Here is a 25072-nt window from a genome sequence, read left to right on the forward strand (position 1 = left end):
GTTGCTGCTTCTATTCTGTTGTAAAGACATAGGATTCTATACTGAAGCTATTGTGATTTTTCTTTAGTCGTGAACTTTGCAGAAGGGTGTCACATCTTTCAACTCCTCCCCTTCACCAGTGGAGAATAGCTCCCTCTTCAGTTTTTCCTTCTGTTCTGCTTTGTTTTATTATTTTCGGGTAATTTTGTCCGTCGGTTCTCTTTTTCTGTGTGGCTTTGGTGTCTGAAGGTCCTCTTCTTGGGTTTACTCTGCCGAGGAAAGGACATGGACCTGTGAGGATGGGCTGCTGCTCACAAGCCAGTCTCTTAACTTGTGGAGGCACTATGATTTGTGATCCATCAAAAGCTCGGGTCCGTTCCCCTGGTAGCTTGCTTGCCTGCTAATTTATCAGAGGCTTGAGTGTAGGTTATGGGGCCCCTGTGTAACAACCCTTTGGCTGCATTTAATCTCCTCTTGTTGAGTTGCATGGATCTACAGGAGTTGGCATTTTCAGTCAGAGTTCTCTTGACCAGCAACCAGAAGATTTCCGCAGAAATCCTTTCCCTTCAAACAGGCTGCTGCAAGCTGATAAGGCACCAGAGAAGCTACAGTGAGTACTCCCATTATTCCCTATGGGGAAAATTGGGGAGGTCAGGAAAAGTTAGAATTAAGGGTTCTTGTACAATCCTCCTTTATGCTGGGAACAGGTAGGAAGTAGTGTTCCCCTGCTGCCTGGGGCTGTAGGAATTTCAATTAAGAGAAATTCAGCCGCTCCTAATGTACCCATCTCCCAGAGCAAGCTCCCTGGACACCAGTTTTGTATTCCTACAAGCCAAGCTGTAGAACAGGGGTGCCTACATTTTTTGAGCTTTCGAGCTACTTTTAAAATGACCAAGTCAAAATGATCTACCAACAATAAAATTTTAAAAAACACAAAGCACACTGTATGCAGAGAAAATGTTAATTATCATTTATATTCCGGTTTTTTTTAAAAGAGGTCAAGGCAGATGACTTTATGCAATGTCACTTCAGTGACAATTATACAAAAATAGACAAATACACCCCCTCCCTTTTTACTAAATCGCCATAGCAGTCTTTAGCGCAGGGAGCTGTGCTGAATGTCCCACGCTGCTCTCGACACTCATAGGCTCCCTGTGCTAAAACCCGCTATTGCGGTTTACTTAAAGGGGGCCATAGTGCAAAATATAGGTAGCAGATATAAATTCTCAAACTGGACACATTTTGATTACTAAATTGAAAATAAAATTATTTTTCCTACCTTTGTTGTCTGGTTGCACTTTCTTCTTATGACTGTGAATCCAGTATTTCTTCCGTTATTTCAGCCTCCTGTTTGCTTTCTCTCCTCCAGACCTCATTCCCTCCCCCAACTTTTCCTTCCTCTCTCCCTGTTCCCCTCGCCTTTCTTTCTTTCTCTATGCCCCCCTTCTTTCTGTCTCCCTGCCCCCCTTTCTTTCTGTCTTTCTCTCTCCATGCCCCCTTTCATTCTTTCTGTCTCCCTGTCCCCCCCTTTCTTTCTGTCTCCCTGCCTGCCCCCTTTCTTTCTTTGTCTTTCTTTCTCCTAATATATGGCACATCTGCCCTCCCCCAAGCCACCGCCACCAAGTTCTGAGCTCTCCCTGCTTCCCAATGCCGTAAACAGGATGAAGGAACGCTGGGCCGACTAGCCCCCCCCCCCCATGTCAATTCTGATGTCGGAGAGGAAGTTCTGGGCCAGCCAGGCAGCGATTGGCTGGCCTGGATCTTCCTCTTCAACATCAGAATTGACAGTGGGGAAGGCTGGTCAGCCCAGCGCTTCTTCATCCTGTTTACAGCATCGGGAAGCAGGTAGAATGCGAAAGCAATGCGAGTCTATCACGGAGCCCGAGATGGGCTCCGTGATCGACTCGTGTTGCCTTCGCGATCTATTGGTTGATCGCGATCGACCTTTTGGGCACCCCTGTTGTAGAAGCTCTTCTCTTCTGCTCGTGTTTCATTTCCAGAATTGTCTCCATCATCAAACTGTCCGAGTGTTCTTGGACAATTCCACAGCGGTAGCATATATCAACCGGCAGGGAAACACCAGGAGTCTTCCTCTGACCATGGAAGCTCAGCTACTCTTTTCCTGGGCAGAAAAGCACCTAGTCTGCGGCTCACGTGGTGGGCGTAGAAAATGTTCAAGTGGATTTTCTCAGTCATTAGACACTGGATCCTGGAGAGTGGTCTCTCTCCCGGAGAGTGTTCGAGTGCTTAGTGCACCAGTAGGGTCGCACAATGTTCAACTTCATGGCAACCGCCAAGAACAAGAAAGAAGACAGCAAAGCCCTGGATGCTCTGTTGCAGTCCTGGCCTTGGGGCGGTCTCTTCTATGTTTTTCCCCCATGGCTCATGATGGGATGTGTTCCAGAACATGGGAATCTGGTGATTTTGGTGGCCCCAGATTGACCATGGTATGCCAATCTGGTTCGGCTCCAGCACGGTCAGTGGCTTCCCTGCCACCCTTGTCTTCTGACAACCACGGGCTACTTGACTGCGGTCATTGCTATGTTGCTGCATAGCAAGAGGAAGTCCACGCCAAAGCCTGGAAGTATTACCAGGTTTGGTGTTCAAGTTCTCAGGTGGATCCTTTGGTGGCGTAGGTTCTGGATCTTCTGCAGGATGGCCTGTAAAAGTGCCTTGCTGTGGCTTTCCTCAGGGTGCAGATCATGGGTCTTTGTTGTTTGGGTCTTGTATCCCTCAGAGGCTCCCTAGTAGTGCTGCCCGATTCAGGAAAAAATTTTTGATTCGATTCAGCCTATTGAATCGATTTTTCGATTTGATTTGATTTTCCTGCCCAATTGGGTGGTTTTTTTCCAAACATCCTGGTGGGTTTATTTTATAGCCTCTTCACTCCTTTTGCCCAAACTGGTCCTCTGATGTAAACAAAATAAACAAACAAAAAATACTTTTCCTCTCTCTGTTAAATTCTAGCTCAAATTTGCAGTCTAATACTAGCTCTGGAAGGATACACATTTCAAATCTGACATATTGTAATCACAAAACAAAAAATAAAGTTGTTTCCTTCCTTTTGTTGTCTGCTCATTTTTCAAATCATGTTGGTCTGGTTGTCATAAACATAGAAACATAGAACATGACGGCAGAAAAGGGCCACGGCCCATCTAGTCTGCCCACACTAATGGCCCACCCACTAACTACCTCCATGAAGAGATCCCACTGACAATCCCATCTTTTCTTAAAATCTGACACGCTGCTGGCCTCAATTACCTGTTGTGGAAGATTATTCCAGCGATCAACCACCCTTTCGGTGAAGAAATATTTTCTGGTGTCGTCATGAAATTTCCCACCCCTGATTTTCAACAGATGCCCTCTTGTTGTCGTGGGTCCTTTAAGGAAAAAGAGATCCTCTTCCACCTCGATACGGCCTGTAACATATTTGAACGTCTCGATCATGTCTCCCCTCTCTCTGCATTCCTCGAGTGTGTACAGCTGCAACTTACCCAGTCGTTCCTCATACGGGAGATCCTTGAGACCTGAGACCATCCTGGTGGCCATTCGCTGAACCGACTCAACTCTCCGCACATCTTTTTGATAATGCGGCCTCCAGAATTGTACACAGTATTCCAGATGGGGTCTCACCATGGATCTGTACAATGGCATTATGATCTCGGGCTTACGGCTGACAAAACTTCTGCGGATACAGCCCATGATTTGTCTAGCCCTGGATGAAGCTTTCTCCACTTGATTGGCAGTCTTCATGTCTTCGCTAATGATCACCCCCAAGTCACGTTTCGCTACAGTCCTTGCTAGGATCTCACCATTTAGGGTGTAAGTCCTGCATGGATTTTTGCCGCCAAGGTGCATGACCTTGCATTTTTTGGCATTGAAACTTAGTTGCCAAGTCTTTGACCAATGCTCCAGCAGGAGTAGGTCCTGCGTCATACTGTCGGGCATTGAGCTTTTGTCGGGCACTGTGTTTTCATCTGTTGTGCGGTTGCCTACTATGTTGCATAGTTTGGCGTCATCGGCGAATAATGTAATTTTACCACGAAGCCCCTCAGCCAAGTCTTTTACGAAGATGTTAAATAGGATCGGGCCCAAGACCGAGCCCTGCGGAACTCCACTGATCATCTCCATCGTATTGGAGAGGGTACCGTTTACCACTTCCCTCTGAAGTCTACCTCTAAGCCAGTCCCTAACCCATGCGGTTAATGTTTCACCCAGTCCCATTGAACCCATCTTGCTCAATAACCTGCGGTGTGGGACGCTATCCAATGCTTTGCTGAAGTCCAAGTGCACGACATCCAGAGACTCCCCTATATCCAGCTTTCTTGTTACCCAGTCAAAGAAGCTGAGCAGATTTGATTGGCAGGACCTTCCCTTCGTAAAACCATGTTGATGGGGATCTCGTAGATTCTCCTCGTTCAGGATCGTATCCAATTGGCTTTGATTAGTGTTTCCATAAGTTTACTCACTATCGATGTGAGACTCACCGGTCTATAATTCTCAGCCTCCGTCCTGCATCCCTTTTTGTGGAGTGGAATGACATTAGCCATTTTCCAATCCAACGGAACTCTTCCTGTACTTAGGGAAAGATTGAAGAGTGCGGATAACGGTTCCGCCAGGACGTCACTCAACTACCTGAGCACCCTGGGGTGTAGTTTGTCCGGTCCCATAGCTTTGTTCACCTTGAGTCTTGATAGCTCCTCGTAGACATTGCTGGGCGTAAACTCAAAATTTTGAAATGGGTCTTCCGAGTTTTCCCTCATCGGCAGCTGAGGGCCGGATCCCGGCGCCTCGCAAGTGAAGACCGAGCAGTAGTATTCATTTAAAAGTTTGGCTTTGTCGGAGTCTGATTCTACATAGTTCCCGTCGGGTTTCTTAAGGCATACTATCCCATCTGTGTTTCTTTTTCTGTCACTAATATACCGGAAGAAGGATTTATCGCCCTTCTTGATTTTCTTCGCAAGGTTCTCCTCCATTCAGAGTTTGGCCTCCCCGACTGCCGTTTTGACCGCTTTTGACTTTCCAGGTAGTCTTCCTTGGATTCTCGCTTCCCTGATTGTTTGTAGAGGATGAACACTCTTTTCTTCTTTTTTATGAGGTCTGAGATCTCCGCAGAGAACCACTGTGGTCTATTGTTTCTTCGCCGTTTACTTACTGATTTGACGTAGCAGTTGGTTGCTTCGTGCAAGGTTGATTTCAGAGTTGACCACATTACCTCTACATTATCTGTTTCGGCATGGTTTTGCAGAGCCCGATGGACGAAATCTCCCATGCTTTCGAAGTTTGTGCCCTTAAAGTTGAGGACCTTGGTTGATGTGCTTGACTTAGTGAAACCTTTCCTGAGGTTGAACCATATCATGTTGTGGTCACTGGAGGCCAACGTATCGCCTACCGAGACCTCTGTGACACTTTCTCCATTGGTGAATATTAGGTCTAGTATCGCCCGATCCCTAGTGGGCTCTAATACCATTTGTCTGAGTCTCGCTTCCTTTATAGAGGTTAATAGCTTCCTGCTGCCGCTAGTCATAGCGGAAAGATTGTTCCAATCCACATCAGGCATATTGAAGTCTCCTAACAATACTGTGTCTCCACGCAAAGTGATATTCTCAATGTCTTCGACTAATTCTATATCCATGTCCTCCTGTTGTCTTGGAGGTCTGTATACTACACCAAGATACAGGCATTTGTCCTTCCCCCTAGCCAAATTCACCCAGAGGGATTCCCCGGTGTACTTGACATCTGCGATTTTGGTAACTTTGATGTCCTCTTTAGTGTATAGTGCTACTCCTCCCATTTTGCCCTCTCTGTCCCGCCGAAGTAAGTTGTATCCCGGTATAGCCATATCCCACCCATGGGAGTCCGTGAACCAAGTCTCGGATATCGCCACCACATCTAGGTCGGCGTTCCTCATTTCCGTCTCTGATTCCAGAATCTTATTGCCCAAACTGTGGGCATTAACGTACATAGCCCTCCATACCTTATGTTTGCTATGTCTCTGTGTAGATATTCCTGCTTGAGCTAATTGGACTCCTATAATACTGTTTGCAATGTGTGTACTTACCTCTGACTCGGAAATGCAGTGTGTACTTACCTCGGACTCAGAAATGGATTGGCAACTTACCTCGCCAAGTTGGTTACTTGAGCCAGCACGTAAGTGGGTATCCTCCCCCAACTTACCTAGTTTAAAGCCCTACAAAGTAAGCGGGCTAGTCGGTGTCCAAAGACGCTCTTTCCCCTTCTGGTCAGGTGAAGTCTGTCAGGTCCCTGTAGTCCTTGCAGCGCCTCTCCATGGTTCATGGTCTTCTGATCAGGCTCTCCTTTCGTCTTTCTCCATGCTAACAATCCATCTTCCATCTCTGTCCTCCTCTTCTAATTCCCTTTCCTCCCCCAGAGGTCTGGCATCTTTCATTTTGTTCATCTCCATCCCCCTGCAGCTGCAGCAATGGACCCCACCATCCACAGATCCACCATCTCTCCTTTTCTCAACTACCCTTTCATTCAGCATCTCTCCTCTGTGTCCCTGTCCCTATTCTCCTCTCCAGTACTGTCCCCCTTGTGTTCCTGTTCCTATGCTCCCTCCATGCCCAGCATCTTATCTCTCCCCATATCCAGCTTCTCTTTTCCTTACCTCCTGTATCCCCTTCCCCAGACTTTCTCCTGCTATCTCTCCTGCCATCCTGCACCCTGCCCACCTACTTTGGAGCAGTATCTGTCCCTCTTGTACCCTTCCCCTTGTGGTCTTGCATTTTTCTCTCCCTCTCTCCATTAGTCCAGCACCTCTCCTCTGCTTTTCTCCCCCTCTTTTTGTTTTGGTCTCTCTCTTCCATTCACTTCACCCCAGATCTGGCATCTTCCCTCCCCTCTCTTACACCCTCCTACTCCCTTTACACAGGCCTGCCTCCCCGCCGTGAAGGCACTCTTCCTCCTCCTCCCTCTGCACAGGCCTGCCTCACCGCCATGAAGGCCTTCTCCCCCCACAAAGGCTTGCCCCCCCCCACCCCGCCATGAAGGCACTCTTCCTCCTCCTCCCCGCTGTGAAGTTCTGCTCCCCCCGAAGGCACTCTTCATCCTTCTCCCTTCCGCGAAGGCCTGCTCCTCCCGCAACCTGCATGTTCCACCAGATTCCCCGCACTTACTTTAAGCAGCTAATTTGGCAGCCTGCAGGATCGCTGGTGCTATAGTGATCCCTGCAGCTGCCCGTCATCCTCAGCGGCACGTTCTCTCTGCCGCGATCCTGCCCCTGATGTCAGAGCAAATAAGGTATTTGGAGGGCTGCAGAAAAAATAGTTAATGTCGTATTAAAGAAATGACAATTTTGCATGAGGTAAAACTCTTTATAGTTTATAAATCTTTCCTTTAACTGTTAAAGAAAAGATTTATAAAATATAAAGAATTTTACCTCATGCAAAATTGTCATTTCTTTAATACGACATTAACTATTTTTTCTGCAGCCCTCCAAATACCTTATTTTTTCTGCGGCCCTCACAGTTAAAGTTTAACATCTTTCCTTTCTCAGAACTGACACATTTCAATCCCAAAAAGCAACAAATAGTGTGTCTACATAAACATCAGAGCTCTAGGCCCAAAGACAGAACACATAAAAGACTGGATAAAAAACAAAAATCTAGATTGCCTCTTCCTCACTGAAACCTGGCTAACCTCACACTCGGACCCCAGGATAACGGAAGTTTGCCCGAAGGGATACAAGATAAAAGTGTTCTGCAGGGGAAAAAAAAGAGGAGGAGGTCTAGCCATCTTAGTCAAAAACTCCCTAAACTTAAACATACTAGACAAAATGTCCACCCCATGGATCTACTAGCCTGCCAACTTTCATGCACCACATTAAAAGGATCCATAACCGTGTTCTCCCCAGAAGTTTTTTCCAGCCAGGTGGCATGAAAAAGTAGCCGAGTGGGGCAGGACGAGGAAATTTGGTGGTGGGGAAAATTAAATGTGTACTATTTTTAATAGTTAATTATTATTATTTTCCAATGCTCAATATGACTTCCGTAAGGTTTGACACTTGTGCCAGAATAATTTTACTAAATTTAAGAAGTATCCAATTCTAGAAGTGAATAATTAGATATTCGCCCTCTTTCAAATGGTATAGAGGTTTAAAAAAGGCAAATGTGTTAATGAAGTCATTAGGTTCAATCTAGCCATTTATTTCTGCATGAATTTAAACAACTAAAAAAAAAATAAATAAATATAGCTCATCCAGTCATAAAAGAAGTGGCTCTACAGCACCTCTAATAATGTTTTGATCACTAGGTTCCTTTCTGAGGTCTCACTGAGAATATGAAATAGACCTCTTCCACATAATTTATGGAGAGGTGTTAGTGAGCCTTGAAGGAGACCTGTGTGATTGCACTACAGCAAAATAAAAAAGTAGCAGATAAAGATCATAGAGAGAGCTAGGGCAAAACAGTTTAGGTAAAGATGCAGGTAATAATTAGCAATGTATTAAAAATATTGTATTTTTTATTTGCTTATAATGTCATTTGAAAGTTGCTTGAATGTTAATACAGCTTTAATTTAATTCTTTATAGTATGTCTGGGGGGGACAACACCTACATCAACAGTAAAATTAGAATAGGGTCATTAAATCCAATGGCATACCTAGTATATATGACAGCCAGTGCTGATCATTTTTAACAACCCCCTCCTCTATATAAAAAAGATATTTTTAGTAATAATCCATGAGTCACACAAGGGTGCACCTAGGAAAAGGCAGCATCTTAAACACTGCTATGAGCACTAGAACACCAACACATGCATTGTAAAACTAAACAAGCCAGATCCTGCACTGTCAATGCATCTTGTACAGTCAATGCTAACAGAAAACCATGACCTTTTCATACACACAGACAGATACACCCTTGCCAAATATGGAATAATCACAAACTAAAAATAGAACTATGTAGACAAAAGTTAAACTAAACCAAGAAACCAGACTCTGCATACAATGCAACACCACAGAAACAATGACACATCCTCTATTATTGTGCAAAATATAAAGACAGTAGATGTAAATTTGAGAAAACTGCTACATAACAATCACCACTTTACAAATTAACAAATAGAAATAATACAAATAATGAGAAATAAGAAAATACCATTTTATTGGACTAATCCATTTTTCAATTAGCGTTCAGAGGCCAAATCTTTCTTCAAGACAGTACAGTATACTGCTGTTATGGTATTCTGGCCTGACCTGAGGAAAGGAGTTTTGTCCCAAAAACATTGCCTTTTTCCATTTCCTATTTATAAACTTTAATCAATACAGTTACAATACTACTTGATTCTACATAAAGCAACAACAGCAAAAAGTTTTTCTACCTTTTGTCATTTTTGCTTTAATCATCTTCTCTTCGCTCTCTTCTTTCTATTCAGCGTTTGTCCTCACTCCCTTCCATGCAACATCTGTCCTCTCTCTCTGCCCCTTCACCCAGCCTCTACCCTCTCTCTATCCCTTCCATCTACTGTCCACCCTCTCTCTGCCCCTAGCATCCACTGTCCATCCTCTCTGCCCTTTCCATCCAGTTTCCGCCCTCTCTCTGTTCCATATGGCATCTTCCCTCTTTCTAGGTCCTTTCAATAAACTGTATATACCTGTGTCCTTTTTCTCCTTTGTACATGATTCATTTCAGCTTCACCCCCTCTCAATTTTTTTGTCTCCACCCCCTCCCCTATGCTCTGGCATTTCTCTCTTCTCCTTTCCTTCCTTTCTTCCCACTCCACCCCATGGTCTGTCATCTCTATCTCCTTCCCTTCTCTCCTTACATGCCCTGGCATATCTTTCCTCTCCTATTTCTCCCTCCTTCTCTGGCACCTCCTCTCCTTTCTTTCCCTCTGGTCTGGCATTTTATGTCTCTTTAGTTTTCCTTCACTCCCCCCATGCCCTGGCATCTCTCTCCTCTCCTTCCATCTCCCCCTCCCATTCCATTATCTGGCATCTATCTCTTCCTCCTTTCTCTCCTTCCTTCCTCCTGGTCTGGCATCTGTCTCCTCCCCCTTCCCCCATATACCCTAACATCTCTTCCCCCCTCCAGGGTCTGGTTGCTCCTTTCCTTTCCCTCCCTCCCATGGTCTTGGCATCTCTTTCCTCTCCCTTCTTTGGTCTTCCTTTTTCCCCTCTCTCCCCAATTGGGTGCAGTTGCACTTCTTTTCCCCCTCCCCCATTGGGTGCAGCAGCATTTCTCTTCCCCCCTTCCCTCCAATTGGATGCCGCAGCAGCATTTCTCTTTCCCCCTCCCCCCCTTGGGTGCAGCAGCAGCATTTCTGTTCCCATCTCTCCCATTGGCAGAATCGCAAGCTTCCTTGCATCGCTGACCTATCTTCTATAGGACAGCGATGGAGGGAAGCTTACAACTTGCTGCTCTTGCTTGCTTCGGGCCTTCTTCGCTGCCGGGTCCTGCCTACTTTCTGTTTCCGTGAAGGCAGGTCCCTGCAGCGAAGAAGGCCCGAAGCAAGTAAAAGCAGCAAGTATGGGTGCAGTACATGTTTTTTTTCTGCTGCAGGGGGCAACAGATATAGGCAAATGAGGTTCTCCAAGGCTGAGAGAGCTGTTACCTGCCAGGCTTATTTCTTCCAAAAGATGAGAAAAGTTTGATTTCCTCAGATTCGATCTATTTAAAAATAAAAGTCCCCATTTGGCTCTATGTTTTGTTTGTCACTGTGCAAAAAGGTTCACTGCAGTGGTCTCATTACAGAAATCTCATTTGTATGATCGCAGGCTTCCCTGATGTGAGAGGGGACCATGGCTTTCTGCTTGTTTTTCAATTTTCATTTCTACAGATATTCCTGGATGCGGTTTTCCTGTTTAGTTTGTACTGGTAATTTCTTAAAATGAGGAAATCTGGTTTTTATTTAAACTTATCGGCTTACTTTGATGATGGATTTGTTAACTAATTTTATTAAGGTTTTGAATCTTTTCTGCCATTTTCTATAAGAGTTTAATAGTCAATGCAGTAAACTTCTTTAAGTCCGGGGCTCTAACGTGTGCGTACCAGCTACCCTTCTCATCTTTCCCCCCACGGGACGTAAGTTCCGGTTTCGGAGGGAAGAGAAGGAAAGCTGGCACGTATACGTTAGAGCCCCGAAGTGTGGGTTCTATTCGCAAGCTGGCAAAAAAAAAAAAAAAGGCAGGAGTCAAATACAATTTTCGGCGGTGAGTCACCCCGGGAAGGAGCATCGATGGCAGCAGCAGGATTAGCCGGGCGGAGCGCCTAGCTAAAAGGCCCTAAGGAGAACACTGCATAACCTGCATGCTCAGCTACATAACACCAGGGAATTGGAACACAGCAAGACCAGAATTCGAAAATTTTATATACCGAAACTCACTAACGGCAACTTACAACCTAATCCTAGGAGATCTAAATCTCCATCTCAAAGACCATACCTCTAAGCAAGTAGAAAATCTACTATCTTACCTCGAAGCCTTAACCTACAAGATCTTAGACCCACAAACTAGAGAATGACACGGTGACAAAATTCATCACCGTTCCCGTCCCCGCGGATAACCGCGGGAAATAATCCCATGTCATTTTCTTTTTCTAGTGTCTATTTCAACCTCGGTCCTTCTACACCAGCATTCTTCAAAGCAAAGCTTGCGGATCAGTGGTTGTGCCCAATTATACTCTGATTCTTCCCTCTCTCCTTAAAGAATGACATGAAGATGGTTTCCCACAGTTATCTGCGGGAACGGTGATGAATTTTGTCACTGTGTCATTCTCTACCACAAACCACAGACATTGCAGCCTTCATGACCCAACAGCCCATTCTACCAGAGATTCAAACCTCAAATGGAAAATGGTCCAGATCCATTTGTTCAGACAATTACACACACACACACCTGGGCCAAAGGCAAAACCAAACCAAAATCCCAAAGCTTAGCCTACAAATCACGTACATATATCGACCCCTCCAAATTCTGGAATAAAACAGACGCTTCAATCCAAGAATGTGACCCCAAAGACTTCATCTCACAATGGTGCAAAATAAGTACAACTACCCTAGATGAGCTAGCCCCAATACAAACAAAAACCAGAATCAGCAGATGATCAGACAAATGGTTCGACAATGAACTACTCCTACTCAAAAGACAATGCAGACGACTAGAAAGAAAACGGAGAAAGAGTAACCAAGAACACACAAGAGCAGCATGGAAAAAACTAAACCAACAATACAAACTAAAACTAAAAGAAAAAAGAAAGACAGACTACACAAACCAAATAGGCATAGAGGCCCAAGACACAAAAAACTATTCCAATTACTAAAAGAACTCACAGACAGCAAACCCTACCTAGCCAAAAATGACAGCCCTCCCCTTTTAGCTGAATACTTAAAAATAAAATTACAATTACCAGGACAAACTTCGCAGGAACCCAAACTCACCTAGAAGAGATCACAATGCCCCCCATGGAAAAAGAATCAGCTGCAGCAGATAGGACCTGGTGCCACTTCTCCACAATACAATGGTCTGACATTAACAAACTCTATAAAAAATACAGCCATGCAGCTTGCGACCTCAACCAATGCCCTCCATACCTATTAAAAACCTCCAGCCTAAAATTCCGCACTCTCCTCATGCAATGGATGCTCACAGATGGCCTTTTCCCACAAGATCTCTCTGAAATCATTGTCACCCCTATCTTGAAAGACCCAAAAGGAGCAACAGATCAATCATTCAACTACAGACCCATAGCCTCAATTCCACTATATGACAAGCTAATAGAAGGCCTCATAGCTAAACTCCTCACCAGCTACCTACTCACAGCTAAACTCCTCACCAGCTACCTAGAAAACCACAATCTGCTCCACCCTACACAGTCTGGAATCAGAACCAACTTCAGCTCTGAGACACTACTAGGCTCCCTTATGGACACAGCTAGACAACACCTCAGCACAGGCAAAAAAATACTGATTATACAACTAGATCTCACCGCAGCATTTGACCTGGTAGACCAAGACATCCTGCTATAAATACTAGATACAATAGGAATCACAGCAAAGTACACACATGGTTTCAAGGATTCATACAATCCAGAACCTACAAAGTAAAGAAAAATCAGAACCATGGTCCAACCCCTGTGACGTACCCCAAGGCTCGCCATTATCCCCCACACTCTTCAATCTCTACATTGCATCCCTCAGCACTGGTCTAGACAAAATAGGTTTAACCTCCTATAGCTATGCAGACAACATCACCATTCTCCTTCCTTTTGATCAGCCAAGGCCCACCATGACAGACACACTACATAGAACTCTAGAAACAGTGGCAACATGGATGAAAGATCACAAACTAAACCTGAACCCAGACAAAACAAAATGCATACTTCTTGAAAAAAAATAAAACCCCAACCATAACAAACCTAGTAATAATCTCAGTCACATACCCCATTCAACCCACTCTAAAACTTCTGGGAATGATGATAGACAGATACTGTACCATGCAACCACAAATCAACAAAACAATACAGAAATCATTCACGGTCATGAGAAACCTAAGGCAAGTTCGAAAATTCTTCGACAGAAAACAATTGCCTTATGGTCCAATCCCTAGTCCTAGGTCTCCTCGACTACTGCAACATCCTCTAGCTCCCCTGTCCCGCAACAATGATAAAACAACTACAAACAGTACAAAACACAGCCCTGAGACTAATCTATTCACTAAGAAAGCACAACCACATCACCAAGACATACCTCGACTCACACTGACTCCCAATTCAAGCAAGAATACTATTTAAATTCTACTGTTTATTATTTAAATCCATAAATGGTGACAGCCCAGCCTACTTGAACAACTGCCTAATCCAAACTACCACAACCAGACACAGGAGAACCCCGACACCATTCTCTTACCCTCCAATCAGAGACATCAAACGGAAAAAAACTGTACGATGGCCTTCTAGCCACAGAGGCAGCAAAACTAGACCACCAACTCTCCAATCTACTAATCGCAACCCCAGACTATAAAACTTTCAGAAAAGTAATAAAAACCCTTCTATTCAAGAAATCCATGAAGACTAACACATTTCAATCCTCTGAAGCAACCTGCTCTACTCTGTAACACCTATGGACATGTCCAGAAATCCTTTTCTGTAATCCCCCTTGAACCGCAAGGTAATGGCGGAATAAAAATCACTAATGTAATGTATATTGAAAATAAAATCATTTTCTCTACCTTTGTTGTCTGGTAACTTTATTTTTCTGTGCTATTAACTATGTTTCCAGGACCTTCTTGTCCTTTGACTGTTTTTCTCTCTGTTTTCACGTTCTGCCTTTCATCCATCTTTGGCATTAACTTAATATTCAATTTTTCCCTTTTTTCTGCTTTCTTCTCAAAAGCTAGATTTCCATGTCTTACCTTCCCTTCCTATCTCTCTCTCCTTCCCTCCCTATTTACTTGGTCTGACATCTCTCTCCTTCCCTCCTTCCCCCCCAGTGTAACATTTCTCTGTCCCTTCCTCCTTTCTGCGCCCTGCAGTCCATCTTCCTTCCCTTTCTCCTTTCTGGCCCCTCTCCCAGTACAAAATTTCTCCCTCTTTTCCACCAGGCCAACATTTTTTTCTCTCTTCCTCCTGCATGCTTCTCCTCTGATCCTCCTTCCATCAACCAAACACCATCTCTCTCTCTCTCTCCCTTCATGGGTCCAACTTTTCACTCTCTGCCCTCTCCCCCTTCCCCAGTGTAACATTTCTCCATCCCTCCTTTTTGTCCTCCCCATCCATCTTGCCCTCTATCAGTCCAACATTTTCTGCCTCCTGCACGCTTTCTCTCTCTGCCCTTGCCTCTTCCCTCAGTGGCATCCCTCCTTCGCACCCCCCAACCCAACATGCTCTCTCCCCATGCACCATCTCACCCTCCCCTCCCCTCCAGTGTGTAGCACCTTTCCTTTCCCTTCCTTTCTGCCAGGTCCATCAGCACCTCTTCTCCCTTCCTTTTACCTCCCCCTTGTCCAGCAGTACCCCTTTTCCCTTCCTTCCTCTTCTCCCCTTGTCCAGCAGTACCCCTTCTCTCTTCCGTCTTCCCCTCCTCCCCTTGTCCAGCAGTACTCTTTCTCCCCTCCTTCTCCCCTCCTCCCCTTGTCCAGCAGTACCCCTTATCCCTTCCTTCTTTCCCTTCTCCCCTTGTCCAGATGTACCTGGTGCACACTGGGCAGGAAGAGAAGCTCCGGCGTTGGCATATGCCGGGACATATGCTGGGACATATGCCGGGCATATGCTGGGACTCCTGCCTTTGTGTTTTGGCCGTATACGCAAAGGCAGGAGTCCCGGCATACAATGCGGCTGCAGGAAGTTGCAAGTTAGCTGACGCCGATGCCAGAGCTTCTTTTCCTGCCCAGTGTTCGAGATCACGCTGGCATCAGCTGATTTGCAATTGCCTGCTGCCGTCGCGTATGCCGGGACTCCTGCCTTCGCGTATCCGGCAGATACGCAAAGGCAGGAGTCCCGGCATATGCAATGGCAGCAAGCAGTTGCAAGTTTGGGTACTAGACCGTGGGCCGCAAAATAGCAGCCAGGGGGCCGAGAGTTTGAGACCACTGCTCTAGGTCATAGGTACTTTCTCTGTTCTGGAGCAAACATCTATTTAAAAACTTTAACATTTGCCAATAATATTAACCAAGCATTTCTATCCTTCAGCTTCATCTTTTTAATTATATCCTATCCTATATCCTGCTTAATACAATTATTGCCATCAGGACTTTGGCTGGGGCTTAGAAGACAAGCTATGAGTATGTGCAAGGGAGTGGGAAGAGCTGGAGGAGTATAAGGAAAGGCTAAAGCAGCTAAGTCTCTTCAGCTTGGAGAAGAGATGTCTTGGGGGTGATATGATAGAGGTGTATAAAATACTGAGTGGAGTGGAAAGAGTATTTATGAATTGCTTGTTCACTCTTTCCAAAAATACTAGGACTAGGGGGCATATGCTGAAGCTACTAAGTAGTAGATTGAAAACAAACCAGAGAAAATATTTCTTCACACAACATGTAGTTAGACTCTTTAATTCGTTGCTGGAGAATGTGGTGAAATCATCTTATCAGGGTTTAAAAAAGGTTTGAATAAATTCTTAAAAGAGAAGTCCATAGGCCATTATTGAGATGGCTTGGGGAAATCCACTGTGTATTCCTACAATAAGCAGTATAAAATCTGCTTCACTACTTGGGATCTAGCTAGGTACTTGGAACCTGGGTTATCCACTGTTGGAAACAGGATACTGGGCTTGATGAACCTTCAGTCTGTCCCAGTATGGCAATTATGTTCTTATGAGTACCACAGAAATATTCAGGAAAACAAGCTATAGGGGGTGGGTTTGAGAGGACACTATGGTAGATTCAGTGCCTTGGTGATGTCAAGAGAGCTCTGCTGTGTGTCCTGGGATGGGTGCTTTGAGGGAGAGCTGAAGGGGTTGTAAGCTTGAGGTGGGAGGGAGAGTGCTATGGTGATCTGTGCTGGAAGGAAGTGACACAGAGCTATGACTGAGCTTATGGGATGAATTTAAGAGCTTTAAAGATGTACTGCATATGCTGGGGGGATCTTAGAGAGGAATAGAAAGAGAACGAGGTTTGGAGAGAAAGAAAGCTGGGAGGGGGTTACATCCTAGGGAAGGGCAGAGAAAATTGTGAAGGGGAGGGTTTTGAGCTAAGTAAGAGAATGAGACTGTTTGAAAGGGCATTTTTGAGCAGGAAGAAAATTGGAGGGTGTCAGACCTGGAGTAGGCCTTTATTAATTTTTTTTTATTAAATTTAAGTTGGTCTATATATTTCTTTTTTTTTTTTTTTCACAAACAACATGCATTTTATTTATTTATTTATTTTTATTCTTTATTCATTTTTCAATCAAACAACAAGTGCACAAAAATATATCATAAATTAAATCCAGTATAGCACTATACAATCTAACACATAAGATCTAATAGACCATCAATAATAATAAAATGCTAGAGGCGCATGCGCTCTTGAAAATTTGTGAGCGGTGGCGCCGTGAGGTGTGCTTCTGTGCCAGTCCTCACGGCGCCTGCACGTGACTGTGCAGAAGACACCAGCGACTCCTCCCTCCCGCTCCTCTTCAAAGCGGCCTGCTGAGGTTCGCCAGCCGCTGTAGCGAACCTCGCAAGCCGCTCTCCACCTCCGTGCAGAAGAAGGAGTCGCCGTGTCACCTCCCGCTCTCACTCGCCGCCGCTGATCCTCCTCTTCAAAGCAACCTGCGATCGTGGCCGGCTTTAAAGAACCTCGCAGGCCACTCTCCAGCTTCAGTAGCATGCTCCCTCTGACGCACGGGATCACGTCAGAGGGAACGTGCTACCAAGTTGGAGAGCAGCCTGCGAGGCTCGCTAAAGCCGGCCACCATGATCGTAGGCTGCTTTGGTGAAGAGGAGCAGGCCAGAAGATGCCTGGATGTTGGGAGGGTAAGAAGGGAATCAATACCGGTAGCCAGGGGGAAAGGGAAAGGGGGCTGCTTTGGGGAGAGGGGTGTGCTGGGGGGAGACAGAAGGGGCCATGGATAGGGAGAGGGAAAGGTGGCTGCTTTGGGGGGAGGGGTGTGCTGGAGGGGAGACAGAAGGGGCCATGGAGAGATAGGGAGAGGGAAAGGGGGCTGCTTTGGGGGGAGATGTGCTGGGGACAGACAGCTTTGCTCAGGGGGGGGGAGACAGAAGAGGGCCATGGAGAGACAGTTAGGGAGAGGGAAAGGGGCCATATTTGTAAAAATTTTCCTCCCCAAATCCTCCCACCCTCCTGAATGTGCATATAATAAAATTAAAAAAGGAAGAAAAATGATGCCTATTCATTACAATACTTTTCCATTGGCCCCCAAATCTTTGCAAAGTTATTATAATTCCCTTTTTCATCGCTATTGCTCTTTCCATCTTAAAAATATGACATAACGAATTCCACCAGAATGTGTAATTAAGATTATTGTAATTTTTCAAGTTATTGGTAATATGTTGAATAGCAACCCCTGTCATAATTAATAAAAGTTTGCTGTTGTGTGTTGATATTTGAATTTTTTTCCTCAAAACCATTCCAAATAAAACATGATCCAATAAAGAATTTACTTGAGTCCAAATTGAATTCCAAAATAACGTAACACAGGGACAATAATAAAGTAGATGGTCCAATGTCCCTGGTTCCAGATTACAGTGCCAGCATCTATTAGATTTAGAGCTATCTAACTTTTGTAAACGAACAGGGGTCCAAAATGCTCTATGCAACAAAAAGAACCAAGTTTACCTCATAGATGCCGACACTGTACATCTCATTCTCCAAGACCAAATTCGTGGCCATTGAGATGCAGAAATCTGATGCTTAATCTCAATGCTCCAAATGTCTCTAAGACCACATTTTGGTTTTTTATTCAAGTATCTAGATAACAATTTATACCACAATGCGGCTTGATGTCCTAGGAAGTCTGCTTGGAAGCATAGAAACTCCAGGCTATAATGATTATTAAGATACTTCCAATTGGTATATATATTTCACCTATACCCTGAATCTTGGAGACTAGTGGGGGCATAATCAAAACTTTAAAATGTCCAAGAAAAACACCTAAGTTGGCATTTGTATGTTTTAATTACTGGGACACCCAAGTGCCAATTTTTTTATTATTATTATTATTATTATTATTAATAAGATTTCTGCATATTATACAATAATTAGAAATCACAAGAAAAACCAGAAAATATCATCATCACCAAAAAATAATCTGAAATTAAAACAAAATATCAAGCCAGCTAGTTCACAAGCATACAGGAGAATTATACTTAAACCCATTTAGCCCACAGAACAAAGATACTTTAATCACTTAACTTAACTTTGAAATGCAGTTTTATCAGAAAGAAAAGTTTCCAACTGTAATGGTTCCAAGAAGACATACGATTTTGTTACGTTACCAGACATTTGCAGGGAAATTTTAGGAAAAAGGTTCCTCTTCCAGCTATCACCTTAGGCTTTAGCTGGAGGAAGGCCTTACATCTAATCTGAGTCTATTTGGAAATGCCATGGAAAATAGAAACCATTTGAACCTAAAACAAAATAGACTTTTTAGCAAAATATGCTTTCATAATGATCTTTTTCTTTTCCACAGATATCATCATAACCAACAAAGTAGATCTCTTTAATATAGGTTCCTGTATATTTTCCAGAAAATTAGTTAGATCTAAACTATCCGGAATATTAATCACATCTACACCTCCCTCTTGTCTTATTTCTCTAGTGCCGGATGGGAAATAATAAACATTAGAAATTTCTTTCTCATCCATCTGTAATTGTAACACATTTTTCAGATATAACTTGAAAAACTCTCTAGGAGACAGAAAATGAGTAACTGGAAAATTCAATATCCTTAAATTGGCTGCTCTTGAAATATTTTCAAAAGTTTCCAACTTAGAATGTATCATTAAGTTATCTTTTATTGCTGACACCTGAGCTGACTGACAAGTTTTAATCTGATTTTCACACTTCTCCACGGATTTTTCTAAGGATTTCAATCTAGTATCTTTAGCAAGTTGTACTGAAGAAAATTCAGTATAGTTACTGAAACTCTGAAAATTATCATGTAGTGATTTATCCATTCTCAGAATTGCTTTCATTATATCTTTCAAATATATTTCTTTACTGTCTAACAAAGGATCCTCAATAACAGGATGAGAGAAGAATTGGTTGGGGAATCAGAAGAAACTGAGTCTCTGTGGTCTGAGTAGTCTGTACTATCTGAAACTCTTTTTTTTTTTTAAGTTCTTTATTCATTTATAATTTACAACAAGTGAACAATAAATAACAAACACGTAAGATACAGCATCACTTGAAAATCAGCAATCTTTCAACAAGAAAATTTAACCCTCCCCCCTCCCATATCACTTTTCCAACAAAATAGATATACCACATAAATATAATATCTTATTAGAATATATTGTTAATAAAACCCACCCCCCCATACCACAATAAAAAATTAAAACTTGGGAAAAGTGTAAATTATTCTTTATAATAACTTATAAATGGCCCCCACAAATCCTTAAATTTATGATAATAGCCTTTTTGTACTGCCAACGCTCTCTCCATTTTAAATATATGACATACTGAGTTCCACCAAAACGGATAGTTCAATCTTGTACAATCTTTCCAGTTATATGTTATTTGTTGAATGGCAACTCCAGTTAAAATCATTAAAAGCTTATTATTATTAGCCGATATTTGAAGCTTAGCTCTCATCAGTATGCCAAACAAAATTGTATCATAAGATAAAGTTACATAATTTTCAATCTGAAACTCTTGAACTTTTGATAACTCCTGAGAAGAAAAGCTTATATCAAAGTCAGAAAGTTCAAATCTTCCAACTGTGGGTTGTGGGGGTGGGGTTGGACCCCCCTATGGATAGGGAAGTCTCTGGGAGATTTGGAGAACATACCGGTAAAGATGGAACAGTCGGTATCAGATGTTTGTCCATAGGACCTTTGTTGTCATTCAGTCAATGTCTCCCCTTTACTCCTCCTTTCCTCTTCCCCCATCCAAACACCAGAGCAGAGCCCAATGCTCGAATGCTCTGAATTGCTCTGAAGGTGCGTGCCCCTTAGGACATGTCCTTTCATACATGCACCCTCGGAAGATGAAGATGCTGGCAAGCCCCCTCCACCAGCAGGCAGAGATGCCCAGCAAGGTGCCTGCACGCAGGTAACAGCAACGCTTCCCCCAAGTGCCAATTTTTGAAACCATTTTTCTGGATGTGTAGAGCAGAACTTCTTAGCGGCTTAGGGACGGGTTAAACTTAGTAAATTTTAATGTGTACATCGCTTAGAAGTTTGATTAAGCGATTAATCAAGACACCTAATAAACTTGAAACTTGAAGCTTGGGGTGGGTTAAACTTGGATGTTTTGTGGTGATAAAGAAGGGGTGCCCACACTTCCTCTTTTACTACGGTGCACTAGCCGATTTAGCGCACGCTAAGTGCTAATACGCCCATTAGCATTAGCATTTAGCACACGCTAAATCGGTTAGCGCACCTTAGTAAAAGACCCTCCCCCTCATATTTATTTATTATATATACTGTGTGCACCTCTTCTGTCCTCCAGACCTTGTTCCATTCCCCAACCAACATCTCTCTCTGTCCCTCCAGGAGTCCAACTTTTCTTTCTTTCTCCTTCACCCCTATTGGCAACATGTCTCCCTCTCTCTCCCTCCTCTGTTATGATTGTGCATCTCTCTGTTCTTCCTCAGGGTCTTTCCCCCTTTGTCTGCACCTTCCATAGTCTAACATCTGCCCCCCTCTCTGTTGCCTCCCCTTTGTTTCAGGTTTTTCCTTCTCTCTATCGTCCTTCTGCTAACATTTTGAGTCCTTCCGCCTTTGGTTCAGGTCTTTGTCTCTCTCACTCTGTCTTCCCCCTCCCCAGGATCTGGCATCTTTCTTTCCTCGGTTCATGGTGTTTCCCCACTCTACCCCCTCTAGTAGTCCAGGATCTGCCCTGTCTTCCCCCTCCCTTTTGGTTCCAGGCTTTTGGTTCAAGGATGCTTTCCCCCTCCCTTCCTTAAGGTCCTTTTGTCTTCCCCCCCCCCCGATCCAGTGTCTGTAAAGCACCCCCATTCCACCGGGGCCCTCGCAATTGGCCCAGTTTTATCTCCGCTGCTTCCCACACAAAGTGACTGTCAGGACCTCAAACCTCTTGATTGCAACTGTCCTCGTTTCCATTCTTCCCTCTGGGCCTATCACAGTTGAAAGTTAATTACGGCAGCCTCTGTAGCACGTTCTCTCTGCTGCGGTCCCATGAGGGGCAGGACCACGGCAGAGGGAACGTGCTACAGAGGCCAATGGCAGCCGGCTACATTTGCTCTGCAGGCTGCCATAATTAACTTTCAACTGTGATAGGTCCAGAGGGAAGAACGGAGGATGTTGAGGGGGAAGCGTGTCATCTGAGCGCAGAGCGCCCGACTAAAAGATGCTAAAGATACTAGGTAGAACACTGGCTCAGCGATCTACCGGCATTGCCTTTGCAATCGACCAGTAGATCGCGATCAACGTTTTGGGCACCCCTGTGGTAAAGCATTCACAGGATGTTCTAGATCAGTGGTCTCAAACTCAAACCCTTTGCAGAGCCACATTTTGGATTTGCAGGTACTTGGAGCGCCTCAGAAAAAATAGTTAATGTCTTATTAAAGAAATTACAATTTTGCATGAGGTAAAACTCTTTATAGTTTATAAATCTTTCCTTTTGGCTAAGTCTTAATAATAATATTGTAATTTATAGCTAAGAGATATATGATCAAGAAACTGTTTTATTTTACCTTTGTGATTATGCTAAACATACCAAGGGCTTCAAAATAGTACCTGGCAGGCCATGAGTTTGAGACCACTGTCCTAGATGGAACTTAGATGTTTTCACCTAGACCTGTTTTAGAAGCATCCAAGTGCCACAAAAATCCCCAAACTGACCAGATGACCACTGGAGGTAAGTAAGCATGACCTACCAACACTCCCCCAGTACTCTCTAAGCCCCTCCTACCCCCCTCAAAGAAAAAAAAAACCCAGTACATATCTGTCTCTAGAACAACAGCATAGTCTGTGGGAAATGAGAGCCACTGAGTTGAAACCTCTCTTACTTTTAAAACGGTTGGGATTCTCCTATTTGAGCAAGACTTCACTGAGTTATAGGAGCAAAAGATGAAAAAGAAAAATAAGGGGCCTTTTTACTAAAATGTGTTAAGTTTTGAGCTTAACAGACTGTAATTCAGTATTTTAATGTGCAACAAGCCCAAAACTAAACTGCTTCAAGAAGGGACATTTCTAGTATTTTTTTATTGCAAGTTGTGTTAACATTCAGATTAATGTGCAGAACCTGCTACCAGATAAATTAGATGTAGGACCTCTTTGGTAACTGGTCCTGTGTTGATTCCGCATTAGCCAGTTAGCATGTAGTAAGTATAATGTGCTAGCTGGTTAACAGTTATTTATTTATTTTAGCATTTATAGACAGGCAGTCCCTGGGTTAAAAGCAAGTTATGTTTTTTTAAACTGTTAAGTTGAATTTGTATGTAACTTGGATCTTTTACAGTACAAAGTCTATAAAAACACAAGAGAACGTTAAACAATCCTCAAAATAAAGTACTGTAGTTTAAATAGAAAAAAAGATAGGAGGTTTACACTCTCACGCCTCTCCTCTACCATGGTCCAGTATTTCTCTCTCCCTCCCTATGCCCAATAGTTCACCTCTTTCTTCATTTCCCCATGTTCACCATCTCTCTTTCCCTCTTACTCAGACACCCATTCTCAACAATTCTCCCTTTTCAATTTCCTCTCCACCTTAACATCTTTTTCCCTCACTCCCTCCATTCTTCTATCCTATGTCCCAAGTTCATGCTTGCTCCCTCCCTTCTTCCATCCTTTGAAGTTTGTGCTCCCTTCCTTCCTTCTGTGTCCCAACCGCGACCCTCCTCCTCCCTTCCATATCCCAACACAACCCTCGTAGTCCTTCCCTCTCTCTGTTCTGCATCCCAAATTCATGCCACCCGCCCTCCTGTGGGTGTTTACCTCCTCTGGCCGGCTCCCGCCTTCCCAGCTACACTTATCTTCGTAAAGTCATGACCACAGTTTCTACACTCTTTATGTACCTGGAACAATGAGGGATTAAGTGATGCCCAGGGTCACAAGGAGCAGTGTGGGATTTGAACTTACAACCTCAGGGTGCCAAGGCTATATAGTTCTAACCACTGTGCCATACACTCTCAACCCATGACACCCACCAAACAGAAAAATTCCAAAAAGTTCAGTAATGCATGTTATAAAGTGTGGAACCAACCAAACAAACTTGTTTCCTTGATCTAAAGCTAAAAACTTTCAGACAGACTTTGTTCAGGTACTTAGGAGTCACAGTAGCAAATGGCTTTGATCAGGTGGAGTTTGGATGTATTTGACTCATAGCAATACTTATCTAACTTTCAGAGTTTATGTGAACATGTAAGTGAAGCTATCCAAGAGCATTGCAGCATCGAGTGGATTTTAACAATATTGTAACACTTTTTTTTTTTTTTTAACAGGCCTGACTGAACTTAGTGACAGTCCAGTTTCCTTGGAGTTAGAACGATGCAAATCTCCCACTTCAGGTAAAAGTGATTCCCAACTCCTTAGGGAGTAGGTAAAAACCCATTTATATCTCTCTTCAATATGTTTTGAATTTTATAAAAATGAGAATCTCTAGGATGAAGACGCATGGACATTAAACGTGAAGATTAAATAGGAATAGTTTGTGCTTGTTAAAAAGGAACAGTTAGCTAAGCCATCTGTACTTGTAGCTGAATTATGGGCGGTATATAAAAACCTAATAAATTTGAAACTAGTGGAAGACCTACCTCTATATAGTAGATTATTAAGAAGGTTAACTATGTCCAGAGTCCAGAAGCCTCCAGTTTCCTCACTATTGTGGTCAAGAGAGCCAAGAGCTCCAAGACTCACTCCCATGAAGAGGGAGGCATGGACACTGGAATCTTTGAGGAAGAAATTCTTCCAGAATAGAAACATGATGGCATATAAGGGCCAAATAACAATAATTTTATTCTTTTATACCGTTATAACCAAAAGTTCTAGGTGGTTTACACTAAAAAGAGCTGAACAAATAGAATAGAATTTCAATAATAAAACTCACTAAGTAATAAACTTATTGAACAAAGTGGTCTTAATTAATTTCCAAAAACAGCAATAGGATAACATAGCTTGCTGAATACATTTACCTAACCAAGATTGTTGTCTACCAGCTTGAAATGCTAGGGTCCTATCGAAGAAGGTCTTATATCTACACCCATTAATTTTTGGATAAGCAAATAAGTAGAAGTTTCTAGTTTCTCTTGATGGTCTATGCAACACAAAATGAGGAAAAAGGTAAGCTAGAGACAATCCCGATATCAGCTTAAAGGAGATACAGGAAAATTTGAACAATACTCTTGCCTCCAAAGGCAGCCAATGAAGTAAACGATAATATGGACTAATATGGTCGTTCTTTATTAAACCAAAAATCAATCGAACAGCTGTATTCTGAATTATCCTTAATTTCCTTAGAATTTTTTTGGGTGCTCCTAAATAGATGATGTTACAGTAGTCTAAAATAGATCAAACT

General features: G+C 43.4%; 1 protein-coding gene across 6 annotated transcripts in view; it reads left to right on the plus strand.

The window, feature by feature from the left end:
- STXBP5L (syntaxin binding protein 5 like) overlaps positions 1-25072 on the plus strand; it is an 815959-nt gene that overhangs the window by 635715 nt on the left and 155172 nt on the right. For all 6 annotated transcript variants that reach the window (XR_004539193.1, XM_033941651.1, XM_033941652.1 and 3 more), the window contains one exon: positions 24000-24065. Coding sequence is in view for 5 of the 6 variants with exons in the window: in XM_033941651.1 (XP_033797542.1) it covers positions 24000-24065 (66 nt within the window). In the remaining variant the exon portion in view is untranslated. The remainder of the gene's footprint in view (positions 1-23999; positions 24066-25072) is intronic.

Source organism: Geotrypetes seraphini, chromosome 4 (genome assembly GCF_902459505.1).
Source record: "Geotrypetes seraphini chromosome 4, aGeoSer1.1, whole genome shotgun sequence".
Taxonomy (NCBI): Eukaryota; Metazoa; Chordata; class Amphibia; order Gymnophiona; family Dermophiidae; genus Geotrypetes; species Geotrypetes seraphini.